Source organism: Lissotriton helveticus, chromosome 1_1 (genome assembly GCF_964261635.1).
Source record: "Lissotriton helveticus chromosome 1_1, aLisHel1.1, whole genome shotgun sequence".
Lineage (NCBI taxonomy): Eukaryota > Metazoa > Chordata > Amphibia > Caudata > Salamandridae > Lissotriton > Lissotriton helveticus.
The window spans coordinates 578753241-578767524 of NC_136057.1; the positions used below are offsets into that span (position 1 = coordinate 578753241).

Genomic DNA, 14284 nt, shown 5'->3' on the forward strand with positions numbered 1-14284 from the left:
CGCCACGGAAAGGCACCTGCCCAGGCCCATCGTAATATGGCTGGCGGTATCTAATATACACCGCCACCATATTATTCCTTTTCCGCCCCGGCCGAAAGGTGACTGGGGCAGAAAAGCGGTGGCCGGTCTTTCCGTCCGCCGAGGTCCCCCCCGCCATACTAATATGGCGGGGGGGAAAACGAGTGTGGATGTCGGGCGGATTGCCCTCGCCAGGCTGGCGGTTACTACCGCCAGCCTGGCGGGGGCAATCCGCCCGACATTATAATGGGCCCCTAAGTTGCTGAAAAAAGAAATGTTTTTTTATGGTTATTCGCCTACAGACTTTGCTCAGCAAATGTTAAAGCAAAGCAGGCACATGAAAATCAAGCCTGAACTTAGTTGTACTTCATTCTATAAAACATACAATTGCCATAAAAACGACTATGGTCAGAATATGACTAACAACCAACATGAAATTGAGAAAAATAAACTACAGAGTTTTCAATGGATGTTCTTTTGGAGCTTTTTTCATTGTAATTACATTACCTTACGTTAAGAAATCAACATGTAATTTACACACAAATAATATTTCCTTTTCCAAAAATTTGCACAAATGGGATAAAATGGATACAAGACTACAGCTGGTTTGCCCAATTAATCTTGATACAACAGAGATTATGCCTACCTATGGCAGACCACTTAGCCAATAGTGATTTCAGTAAGCTGCACCCATCATCAAAATGATCATAGACACTGTTCCTTATAAGTTCTGTCTTCAGGGAGTAGCAAATTTGAAAACTACTGAGCAAGGCCTAATGAAAATGTGAAAGTGTAACTAGTTTGAGGAGTTGTAATTTGAGTGTAGGAAGTATTCAGGACAATTTCAGGAGCAGGGTCAGGTAGGATGGGACATAGGCCCTGATTTAGTCTCTGGATGATGATAAAGAACTTAACAAGCACCACCCTGACATATAGTAGTGCGTTCTAGTTAGAGATATGCACCAGTCCAGTGATCATTTCTGCCAGTTAAAAGGAACCAACGTCACTGTGGTCCTCTTCAATGTACAAACCTTTTGGGGGAGAGTAACCATTAGTTATGAGGTCTGTCCTACAAACTTATAGCATTTTTTGTTTTTCTACCTTGGGAGGTTTCCCACAAGATGTGGGGATACTATTTTTATTTCTGTTGCTTAATATCAGGCTTTTTCATGATGGACAAAAGAATCAGACTGTTCACTCTAAATAAAAAGATAGCTGTAATACATTAACTAAGCTCACACTGTTTAGAGTAAATAATAAAGTGCACCACTAATGAAAGTTGTAGCATGAAGACAAGGGAGTCAACATAATTGTCAACTAATGCTAGGATAGGGACAGTCTTTTCATTTGCTAGTTGTTGAAAACATATTGACTTGTCTTTTGATTTAAATATAATGCAGAAGCAACATAATTATATAATAGCTGCAATAATCCCTGAAAGCTGTTTGAAAGATTCAGAGATAATGTCAGTGCCCATAGAAAATGACACAATCGAAACGCTATATGGCAGAGGTTGAAATCATTATTAAAACCTTCAACGGTCGTAGCAACTCTAATATTGCTAAATATGTCCCTGTCAGAAAAGAAACCTGCATGGTTTCTGATTGAATAGCTCTGTCAAATTGTGTCAATAGGTTGTGTGCAAATATGTTTGACTCTGAATTGATCACATATATGAAAGGGAAGGTGAACGTAGTACAGGTCATCATTTTTTTTTCAGGAAAAGCTAAATTAATTTTCTCCATGATGATGAAATAATTTTTCTTGTTTGGGTAGATTCAAACATCTTTGATAACATCCCCAACAGAAAAAGACTTTGACCAATCAAAAGGCCTAGGGTTTGTCATTTGAAGGGCTGTTGATAGGGAGAGTCAGTTCTTCAAATGTCTGAGGAGCTAGATTAAGAGGCGCTGGGGAGTTCAAACAAACAAATATTATTTATCCAGTTCATCAACTATGAAATCAGAAATAATGCACGTTTTTAGAGTAAGCTAAACAATTTTAATTTTGTTTGCATGATGTCTGAATTGTGCTGAATTTGAACATCTACTTTATTCCAATTGAAGACAAAAACTCTCTATATCCAATGCACAAGCTAAAAAAATGGTTTTGCTATTGCTAGACTCAAGGCATACAGGATAACTTTAACGTGTTCCTTTTTAGGTCTCGCCTAGAGATGCTGTATAGAGTATAGCAGGGGAAACTCCGCCTACTTTTCAGCCATGAATTTGATTGGCTGCAATAATAAATTCTGCTTTTTGTTTGGTTTTGGGCTTCTTGGTCCCGCCTCATAACTGCCATGGCCTCATTTTTGCTCTTCCGAGGCCATCAGACCATTTACTTGTAAAACCGCTTTGTTTCCCAGTCTCTCCCCGTTCCCTCCTGCAGTCCTTAACTTCTCGTACCACAACCACCCCGTCCCCCCACCTCCTCCCGTTCGTGCCTTCTTTCATAACGGCACTTCCATTGAAAATGCAATATGTCTTGGGACAATCCGAGTCCGATTGCATTTTCAATGCTTGTTTGTGGTGTGATTGGTGGGTGAATTTGCACTCTTAGTGTCGCATGTGCGCGATGCCTTACATCGTACGCATGTGCAACAAAACAGTGGTGTTCTTAATTCACAGCGGAGCTCCACTCCCAGGAATACAAAGTACCGCAGGGGTCGGTCGGGAGAAACATCAGAAAAATGACGCTCTTCGACTGTGTCTACCCCTTCTACCCCCAGAGGAGGAGGCCGTTCATCTTCGACGTCCAGCTGATCGTCATTATCATCGTCTTCCTGACATTCACGTGCTCCTTCCTGCTCATCTCGCCGGGAATCCGAGGCTGCGTGGTAAGGGACTGTCACACATCTCCTCCATCTTGTGAGTTGCAGCCTACATGTGCCCCAGATTGCAGATTGCAGATTGCAGTGAGCAGAGTCCAGGAAGTGGTAAGGAGATTCTGAACAGGAGCAAGCAGCTTCCAACTCCCTGGCCAGCAAACCTTGTCTGAGGTTGCTGGGACATTATATGGTGTGCTAGTGGTTGGCACATGTGTACTCTGATTAGTGATTGTATCTGGTGTTTCTATTGGGTTAGGGTTAATGTCCTCATTGGTTGGGTATTTGAGGCTTCTGATTGGTTTATCGGTCTGTGATTCAATCATTGCAGGGTTGGGACTAGGGCTAGGGTTAGGATTTCTATTGGAAGTAGGGACTAGGGTTTCCTATGTTATTGGTTGTTGGGAGTAGGGTGGGACTAGTGCTAGGGTAAGACTTTTAATTGGAAGTAGCTATTTAGGGCTTCTGGTGTGATTGGTTGTTGGCCCAGTTGTGGGACTAAGAGTAGGGTTAGGCTTTCTATTGGAAGTAGGGACTAGGTCTACCTGTACCATTGGCTGCTTGGACTTGTGTTGGGACTAGTGGTAGGGCTAAGGCCTTTATTGGATGTTGAGATATGTTTTTTTTTAACTGATTGGGTCCTTGGACTAGGGCTAAGATTGGCTGTAAGGTCCTGGTCTCCTATTGGTTCTAGATGTTAGGGCTAGTGTTGTGATTGGATAGTGTTAGGGCTAGGGTTCCCATTGGCTGAAGGGGTCACCTGATTACTAGGGCTACAAGAAAGGCCAGGCTTAGGGCGTCTCTGCCCGGGCGTCGAGGCTAAGGGTGGAGAGGACGAGGGTACTTGCCTGTTTGGGCCTGTTTGAGACTGGTCGGGACTAGGGCCAGAAATGCTGCCCTCTGACTCCTTCCCTCCAAAACTCCTTTTTACTCATCCAAAAGCCTCTTCCTACTGCTAAGACTTATAACAAATAAAAAAATCCTTCACTCTTTTATCCCTCCACTATCCTTTTTCAATCACAATTAACAGACTAACATGTTCACTTCTCAAATTCCATATTCCATATTCAACTATACTAATAACTGAATAACATATCTACTACTCAAATTACTTCATATTTATACTATACTAATTTTCAACACTAATCCTTTATGGGTTCCGGAGTGGCGTGCTTCTCGCCAGAAAAGCGCTTCAACACCCATCAGGGGTAACAAGTGCTATATGAATGCAAATCTTTCTTACCCTTTTATCCATCCGCTATCCTTCTCACTTCTGAATAGCATGCGTCAACAAGCGAGCGATAAATAAATACAAACCTTTGTCCTACTCTATCCTTCTGCTATCATTCCAAATCCAAATAACTGACTAACCTATCTACCACTTAAAATGTACTTGCATGTTTCACTATACTAATTCAACACTAATCCTCTGTGGGTCCCGGAGTAGCGTGCTACTCGCCGAAAAAGCGCTTTAACGCCTCGTCAGGGGTAGTAAGCGCTATATAAATGCAATTACAATTACAATTACAATTACATCCCTTCCTGATATTAGACAGCGATCGCGTCAGAGGCCCAAGACCTCTGGCCGTGATAGTGTCCAGATACTTTCACTTTTTATGACTGAAAGTTTGCAGACACCCTCTTTATTGCCCCAAATTCACTATCTCCAGGAGGCCACCTTTTGAGTAAACTACCTGAAGTTTTCGATATCGGGCTTTTTCTCATATAGTATTGCCATTTCTGACGTGCTGACTCTGCCCCAGGTGCACCGGCTTTCCAGAGGAACTAGTCTGAAAGAAAATCTATTATTTTTCTTTGTGTAATCAGAGCTTTAAGTGAGGGGGAAAAGTGAGTGTGTGTGGGGGAGGGCCTCTAAAGGGCGCTTTGCTATGTAATTAAGGGTGGGTCTTAACGCATAACCTACATTTCTGTGATTACATAGTTACTTTGCGTGCACTAGTGCACGTTCTGTGTCTAAGCCCATGACCATGTTCGGCAGAAAGGCACAGTTTTGCATGTAATGCAAATCTGGGAGCAACCACAGTAAAAAACGTTATAAAAATAGATTAAGGAAATAAATGGCAGTATACTAGCAGTATAGCAGTGTGTGTTAGTGTTTTACTTTTAAAGTCAACATCCCGATGATTGCAACAAATGTTTCTAATTCAGTGATATCTGAGTAATTTGTTCCAATCCAGTGCCTTCATTTCTTTAACAAGCATGGACATGCACAGATCCACGGGCACGGCATGTGGGCATGGCTCTGAACCATGTAGAGTTTTCAGTAACTTCTTATCATGATTTTTCAGCATAATTCCTGGGCAGCATTCATTCTTTTTGAAAAGTTAAGTTATTAATATGAACATGATATCAACATTTTGCAATAATAATTTTAATCCATGCGGGTGAATCATAAACTTCGTCATGGGACGGGCGGGGTTTGTGGCAGTGAATCTTTTTTTTATTTTTATTTTTTATTGAACAAGCCGTAGGAAAACATTGGTACATTAAATTCTTCATAGTTGGACAAAAATTTACAAACAATATACAAGAGACAACCCTAGATAATAAAATACCACAGCGAAAATACAATAACTGCAATAACATACCGATATTAAAGTGCTAGTACCTGAGAAACAACTGATATTATGCATCGAACTTTCTACTATAATTCATATAAACATTCATATTAACCTACCCCCATAAAAATGAGGATATACAAAGATGTTATTGTTATTCTTAAAATATTAGTACAAAAACGTGCTGAATTGACTAATATATAAACGTCTAATAAAAAGCATCGAGATTACTATGCGGTTTGTAAAGTGCTAGTGCAATAAAGTGCGAGAACCAGCGATTTAAAGTAGCACAAATATTATTGTAATTCTCAAAGTGCTAGTGTAGTAATGTGCAAAATTAGCTTATATAAAGTGACTAGTACAATAAAGTGCAGAAAGAGCCGATGTATAGCAGCGAAAAATATTATTACCTTTCATCGATATATAGCAGCAGAGATATTATTACATTTTTTTTTTTTTTTTAAAGTGCGAATGCAATATCGTGCAAAATTTGCTAGTATATACGAAAAAGTACATGAACAACTAGCAAAACAACATCAATATGTATTTACGGTTTTTAAAGTGCTGATGCAATAATCACTAAAAATCGATTCAAATAAAATAATCAACTTCCTTTTATCAATTCAAGATTCTCAAAATATTTCCAATTCCTTTCGAATCTGGCTATCGCGCCCACTCTACCTGCATAGGCTCTCTCAAAATTGCATGTTCTTCTCATTTTATTACCCCATTTCAACTGGCATGGGATCACCATAGATTTCCAATTTTGTAGAATCAGAGACCAAGCTACTGCAGTAGAAATAAAAATAAACACTTCTTCTGATTTATTAAACCTATTCCTTTCTTTGCAGATACCGAAAAGGGCCACCTCCGCTTCTGGTAATAGAATTTTCCCTGTTGCAATCTCCAGGTCTGCAAAGATCCCCTTCCAGAAGGATTCTAACTTTGGACAAGAGAAGAAGATATGATACCAACCCCCCTGGTCCCTAGTTTTGCACCTAAAACATTTATTTTCACATTCAGGGAATATTCTCTGTAAGGTTTCTGGAGTGTAGTACGCCAGCCAGCGAGAGAGAAAGGACATACGTTTATAATTAGCTGCTCGGAGGGCTTTATTTCCTAATTGGCATATTAGCTCCCAATCTTTATCTGATAAAACGCACTGTAGCGAGAGGCTTATCTTTTCTAAATGATCAGTAATTATAGGAGATAAACCGGAAGGCATTAATTTTTTATACCAAAATCCAATACTCTTGTGTTTCTCCCCATATAAAGCTGTTAACAAGACATTGGGTGTTGTATTTAAGCCTCCTATTTCTTTTCTTATAAAATAAATCAGTTGTAAGTACTCAAAAAACCTAAGCCTACTGGGGTGTGTTCTATCTATAACCAACTGCCAACTGATTACCGTATTTTGAATGAGTAGGTGCCTTATTTCACAAAATCCGGCAGATTCCCATTCTAACAAGTGATTCGGAGATATCTTGAGACCCATTTTAGTGCATTCCGACAATTTCAAATAAATGGATCCGTCTGATCCGTATTTTTTAAATAAAAAACGTAATCTGGATGAATACCCCATCAATGTCTTATATCTTGTTTTCTTAGGAAGTTTTGCAGTTTTTAAAAAGAAAAAAATTTGAGAACCTGATTCCTTCAACATTTTATCCCAAAAAAAATTGTCTCTTGTCTGTCTGTTCCTTAATAATCCTGCCACTATATCAAAAAAGGCTGCTTCATAATATGTCTTAAAATGGGGGAGAGCGAGCCCACCTTGATTTACAGATAGTTGTACTACCGAAAGCTTGACTCTTGAGGCCTTTTTATTCCAAATAAACTTCCTCAACATAGATTCGAGTTCATTAAAAAAGGCCGTATTGACTTTAATTGGGATATTGCTAAACAGAAATAAAAGCAAAGGCAATACATTCATCTTTATCAGAGCTACTCTGCCAATCAGAGATAAGGGCAATAGGTCCCATTGTTCGAGTAGACTCTTGATTTTGTTCTTCATTTTTATATAGTTCAATCGAAAAAGTTCTTGATACTCGCTGGTCACAAAACACCCTAGATATCTTATTGGATCCCGTTTTTGTGCTTGGAACTGAAGATCTAGCGGAAGAAAATCTATACTTGAATTTAAAATAAGAACTTCTGTTTTTTTCTCGTTGATCTTATAACCCCCGATCCTCTCATATTCTTTAAGATCTTTCAGGAGGCATAAAATATTTTCTTTATCAGGAGTCAGATACAAAATAATATCATCCGCAAACAGTTTTAACTTTGACATTCCAGCAATTGGAGGGTAAATTGCGTCATTATTCCTTATTTTTATTACCAGGGGTTCGATAAAAAAAGTAAAAAGCAAGGGCGATAAGGGGCAACCTTGCCTAGTGCCGCGGTTTATTTTTATCTTCCCTGCTTGTCTAGTATTAATTATCACCTGGGCTGACGCTCCTTCATAAATATTCTGTATCATCCTAATAATTAGGGCAGGGAAACCAAAGTAGCCTAAGGAAGAAAATAATGCTGACCAATTAACTAAATCGAATGCTTTTTCAGCGTCAATCATTAAGATGCATGCAGCAATCGAATTACCATTTAAATAGTCTAACGCCTGTATCAAGTATTCTGTGTTGGCTGCCATATATAGCCCAGCTATAAATCCCGTCTGATCTTTGTGTATTACCTCCTGGGCTGCCAACACAAATCTTTGAGCCCAGATCTTCATAAGAATCTTGTAGTCAGAGTTTAAAAGACTAATTGGTCTATAGGAATTCACATCCTCCGGATTCTTATCTTTCTTCACAAAGCTAATAATTGTGGACTCTTTAAACTCGGATGGGACCTTTCCACCAACTCTAATAAAATTAAATAAATTTTTTAATGGATCCTCCAATTCCTTCACGAAGATCTTATAAAATTCGATCGGGAATCCATCCATGCCTGACGCCTTTGCACCTGCTGTTTCTTTTATACTATTTTGTATTTCAAGTAAATTTATTTCTGAGCCTATTTGGTTACTCCTGTAATGGGAGATTTTGGGAATATCCAAATTATCAAAATATTCCTTGATCATCATTCCGCCCACTTGAATATCTGTAGAGTAGATTCTCTCATAATGATCAAGGAATATTTTCGCAATCCCCTCGCTCTGGGTGTTGGTTCCCCCCAGAGGGTCTTGAATTTTCAAAATGATAGAGGACTCTTGTTTTTTTCTGATTGAATTAGCCAAGAGCTTTCCCATCAGTTGACTATCTTCATACAGCCTTTGCTGAAAGGCCTTTGAGCTGTTTATCTCTTCTAAAACAAAAAAGTCCCTAAGCATTGCTTTGGCTTGTTCCCATTTATTAGGCATTTGATTCAGTTTTAATGCATGCTCCTTTTCAGCAGCATACTGAAGGGCAGATATTTTTTCCCTTCGAGTATTAGCCTTGTTACTAAAAAATGCTATAATCTGTTCCCGGGCTGCTGCTTTAAATGCTCCCCATACTGAAAAAAGGCTCTGCGGAGTCATCATTATTTACTAGAAAAAAATCTTTTATCCAGTCTTTGAAGCCCTCTACCCATATCATATTCTGTAAAAGGGTGCGATCCAACTGCCACCTAGAGCGCACCCCTTCGATACCCTCCAGTATCAGTTCGATCTCAACCCTCCCATGATCTGAAAAGGGATTGCAACCTATCAATGCGTTGGAAATTTGAAGTGATTTAGAGGACAAAAAAAAATCTATTCTGGAGGCTGTATGAAACCTATTGGAATAACATGTGTAAGACTCTGAATTGGGATTAAAGGAGCGCCAAGAGTCCCTCAATTGGTATTCTATCTTAAAAGCCTCCAGTACTCCTTTCGTCTTTGGTTTTAATTGTTTCTTGTTCTTGTTAGAAGTATCCCTCTTTAGATCCTGGATGTAATTAAAATCGCCTCCTACTATAATTTGTCCCATAGTGCCCCTCAGAATTTCACTAATTTCAGACAATGCCAAGGTGTCATCAAAAATCGGGCCATAGTCATTTACAAAGTTGAATACTTTTCCCGACAATTTTACTAAAACCCAAAGCCATCTACCTTTAGAGTCTCTTTGCATCCGCAGAATTTCCCAGGGTAGATTCCTAGAGAAATAAATAGCAACCCCCCTCTGGGCGACCCCAGCGGAGGAAAAAAACCCATGGGAAAAATATCTTGGCAGAAACAACTTTGGAGAATTTGTTTTCAGGTGTGTCTCCTGGAGGAAGACCACCTGGGGTTTTAGGGCAATTACCCATTTCAACAGGGCTCCATACTTCTGTTTATTAAGCAGCCCGTTCGCATTAATGGACAGGATATTACATGTATCAAATCTCATCTTTAAATCTGTAAAATTCTAAACATATTCTGTACCAAACAATATGAAAAATAACAAACCTACTGCGCTTGTAATTTTTGCTGCATTTACCCCCCCCCCCACCCAGAACCCTCCCCTGGAACGTGGGATCCCCCCCTTCCACGCTGCCCACATCCCACCCTCTGATTTCTTCTTCGGGTGTCTTCGTAGTACACCCTGGTGTGACCCAATAACCCAGGAACACCCGCCTTCAAACAATTTCTTTTAACTATCGCATCCCCTTCAGATTAGAACCTTGGGTTCCTCACATTGTAACTCCGTTAAGTTTTTAAGCCTAAGCCCTTGTGGATATTTCATTGAGAAGAGTCTGAGCCTCCTCTAAGTCAGTGAACAAAAAGAATTTTCCCTTTACAAGAACCTTCAGCTTTGATTGCTGCGCAATCGAGGCCTGGGCGCCATTGGCTTTGAATAGCTGCAGCAGTTTTACAAACTCTTTCCTTCTCTTGGCCGCAGCTGCTGTCATGTCCGAAAAGATCCTGCATTTAGTAGTCTCAGAGATTGAAAACTGACATTGTTGATAGGCTTTAGAAAGAATCTGCTCCTTGATCCTGAAATCTGCAAAATTTAATAAGATAGTTCTGGGAAAAGGAGAATTCGCAAAACGCTGAGCTGGTACTCTGTGTGCCCTAGTTATCGTTAGGTCTCCTTCAAAGTCTGGCAGGACTACTTTCTGGATGAAGGTATTAACCCAGCGTACCGTGTCGGAACCTTCAGTTCCTTCGGGAACACCCACAATCCTCAGGTTCGATCTTTGAGAGTGGTTCTCCAACTCCTCGAGTTTATTCTCCATGGAGATCCGCTTCTTTGTAGCCTCTCTCGTCGCTCCAGATACCAGATTCATTTGATCTTCCAATGTTGATATCCTTGATTCAGCTTCCTGTATTCTATTAGGGAGTGCCAGAGTTATCTCTTCCAACTTATCTATTCTAATGTGGATGGCAGCTAACTCTGTTCGCTGAGGCAGTGAATCTCTTGAATTAATCTAAAAGCATTGGTAGCAGGAGAAGTCTAATCTACTTTGTTAAGGTGTGTTCAATGGTGAGTGGGTTCCTAGACAGCCATAGACTGATAGACATACATTTTAAATATGTTTAACTGGTAATTTCTTCCTAAAAGTCACAAAAACGTATTGAAATAGTCTATCTATTCGCCATTGAACAGCTTCTAGCCACTCGTTAAGTCATGTAACAATGTATCTGTAGAATAGTATACACACCAATTACTTAGCCTTTTGGCTATTTGTGCAGACGTCATCCTACAGTTGTAATTCAAGATTCTCTCACAATGTATTTCCTTTACAGAGGCCTTTTGTAAAAGGAGAGGGTAACACCTTCCAACCGAACCTATGTCATTGTCCGGTGTGTAGACTGTGTATCATACTGGTTTACAGTACCACCTATCTCGAAATTCATTGGTACTTCAGACCAGATGCAGATGGATACTGTTTATAAAGGGTACACAGTATGAAGCAATTGTATGGTTCTTCATTCCATGTGGCACAGTACCCAGGAGAATGTGCTGCATAGCTAAACACTTATAAGGTCCCAAAGGCGAGACCGATTGGCTATGCCAATGCTTGTTTATGCTATTTGTCACAATAAGATCATACCATATATACCAATTTTGAAACGTAATAAAAACAGCTTCACAGTCTTGAATCAGACTATTGCACCCAGGAATGTTGTGGCTTTATGAGTAAAAAAAGTATTTTGACTGGCAGTCCTACACAGAAAAGTGAAGGCCTGGGTGAAATTATGTAGGCCTAATTCCCGTAATTAAAAAAAAAAATCACAAAATTACAGAAATTACACCATTCCTCCACACTGCCTAATTGCGCCACTGTTTGAGACAAAATTGCAGGAACAACATGAATAATCAGAATGTTAGCAGCTATAGTGTGTGGCAATTGTGTTCTTGGCGCTTTTTTTGCCACGTGAAATGCTTGTGCAAAAACTGCAGCAAGGAAAAATTTCAGACTAAAATATATTGCTAAATGGCGGATTTCACATAATTACATGTAACTTCACTCTACTATGCAAAAGCAAATAATGCACATTTCGCAAATCCATTGAAAAGAGCTGAACATGTTTGATTGAAGGATGTCCTATTAATGCATTAAAGAATACATTAAAATCCTTTGGCCCTGGACTGCCCAAACACCATGGAATTAAACAGTCCCATGCTTCAATTAAGAGTCAAGCAACTTTAACTGGGAATATAAGTAGTGTATTGGCTCTCTGGCGTGGCCGCAGCTCTGAAGTATAAAGCTGCTCACAACAGCCTTTCATGCAGACACATTCTGGAGGTTTTTTTGAGTCATGGAAAACTGTTTTTTACCTACACCACGTCTTTCATCATAAACAATTCTATTAACACTTGAGTATTGAATGGTATGTATGCATAAACTGAAATGAATACATTTTTCATATGTATATGTGTTTGTCTGTGTATAGAGATAGCGATACTCCTACATTTTAGAATATTTTACCTTCTTTACTAACCGAGTTATTTCACCACACAGAGGTATGAAAAGGTTAGAAATATGCTTTTATATTTTCCTTTAAAAAAACTGTTTGTACTCACCAGTAAGGCACCACGGAGGTTGATGCCAGTTTCTATAGTGACATAATATGATGCTTGTAAAAATGTTCTTTGTAGTATGAGGGCAAGGAAGAGAAGCACTGCTAAAACATATGCATTTTCTAGGAACTGTTTCGAGGAGAGAAAATAGACACCAATCGTGTAATTTTCTAGTGATGAACTGGTTGCCTGGAAGCAAATGAACAACGAGAACGTTAATTGTTTATTGGGAAATGATACGCTCACTTCATAAAAATACAATTTCACTATGCAAAAAAATGCAAAATTCTATATAAGTAAACTAAGCCTTTTCCAGTTTCAAATTTTAGTTTACCATTATTGGATCTAGTCCACAGCTCACACGTATTGGGTACTGTGATTGCTTTCACAAAACAGGAGATATAGATGGACAAAGGGATTTTGTGACGTCATAGTCAACAATATGTAATAAAGAACATGTAGGTCCAAGCCAAGTTTTAGTAAGCAAACGTTAACTAAGTGTTACAAAGAATCCAAATAAAGGAAAGTAAGCGCGGACAAACTAAGACTTTGGAGATGTAATTATCCCTTAATCTCTTTGTTTCCAAACTGGTAATATAAAACACATGTGTCAAAAGTAATGATAAAGACAGTCTAGTTGTGGAAAGGCTACTTTATCCATTTACTCATCAAATTAATAGAAAGAGGAAACATCCTCAACGCAGTAGTATACCAAGATTATTTGCTAGGTGCCAGCTGTAGCATCATTCCCAGCCTGGAAGCATGCAAATGAATGTGCCACACACAGAGCTCTGGATTTTATGTCTTTATTCCTCAGCATACAACCACACTCTGTTCTCTGATTACATCATGACCATTAATAACTACACCCTAACACCTCCCAACTAGTTAGGTACTTCCTCTACTGAGCTAGCCCGGAACAACAAGGGTCCTAGCACACCGTTTCACAACACTATAACTCCCTTTTTGTTAAATAAAAAATACAAACAACAGTTATAATATATCTCTTGAATGAGTCATCAAGGCGCTTGCACTTGTCGACCAGATTGAGTGGTGTGAAGCGGTTGAGATACGCTCTGTTCAGGCATCAGTAGTACAGGTTCTGATGCTTGATCTGGTCTGTCAGGCAGGACGGCCTAATCTGTAAGTGGAGGAGCTGATGATCCCAGGAGTAAGTGGCTAAAATGTGATGAGTCCCATCTGATGGACTGTCTGGGACGATGTTCAGTCAGCATGTGTCCTTTGCATGTCACAACCCTCAGAGGATCGGCAACAAACAAAATGTCTGCTTTCCAATTTTGTTTCTGCCTGACCAGGACTAAGTCACCTTCAATGAAGACTGTCTTGTGGGCTTTCCATAACCGATCGGCGTATGTCTCCATGTTTCACGTTTGAGCAGCTTCAGTGACACCAACCTTTTTCAGCGATTAAGGAACGCTCTACTGTCAATTGCGGGAGCCTTTTTCTGATGAATCTGCCAAATAGCAAGATGGCGTTACTTTCAACCGTTGTGGAGTGAGGTGTTGAATGATAAGCATGGACTCTTTAACACAGGGCTTGCTTTGATTCAATCCACTCAATGAATGCTCGCTAAATAACCCTTTTGAGTGTACCCATAAATTGTTCCACAGCACCATTTGCTTGAGGTCACAGATGTGTACTCTTTTGATGCTTGATCGCATGTTTTATTCTTTTGAAACTTTGATCACATTCAACAGACCATTGGAACAGGACATTTCGTTTTGTCAACTCTCTCAATGGAGTACTTACAGTAGCAAAATCATGAATGTACCTTGACCAATAACTGGCTATATCTAGAAAGGATTGCAGCATAGTGATGTCTTGCGGGGGCAAGTAGATGACAGTGCTTTCACTTTATCAGAGTCAGGAGTCATTCC

At 39.6% G+C, this 14284-nt stretch overlaps 1 protein-coding gene across 6 annotated transcripts in view; it reads right to left on the reverse strand.

Moving 5' to 3' along the window:
• Positions 1-14284, reverse strand: part of ABCC9 (ATP binding cassette subfamily C member 9) — a 1243587-nt gene that overhangs the window by 852053 nt on the left and 377250 nt on the right. For all 6 annotated transcript variants that reach the window (XM_078674078.1, XM_078674076.1, XM_078674073.1 and 3 more), the window contains exon 8: positions 12390-12575. In XM_078674078.1, the coding sequence (XP_078530204.1) occupies positions 12390-12575 (186 nt within the window). The remainder of the gene's footprint in view (positions 1-12389; positions 12576-14284) is intronic.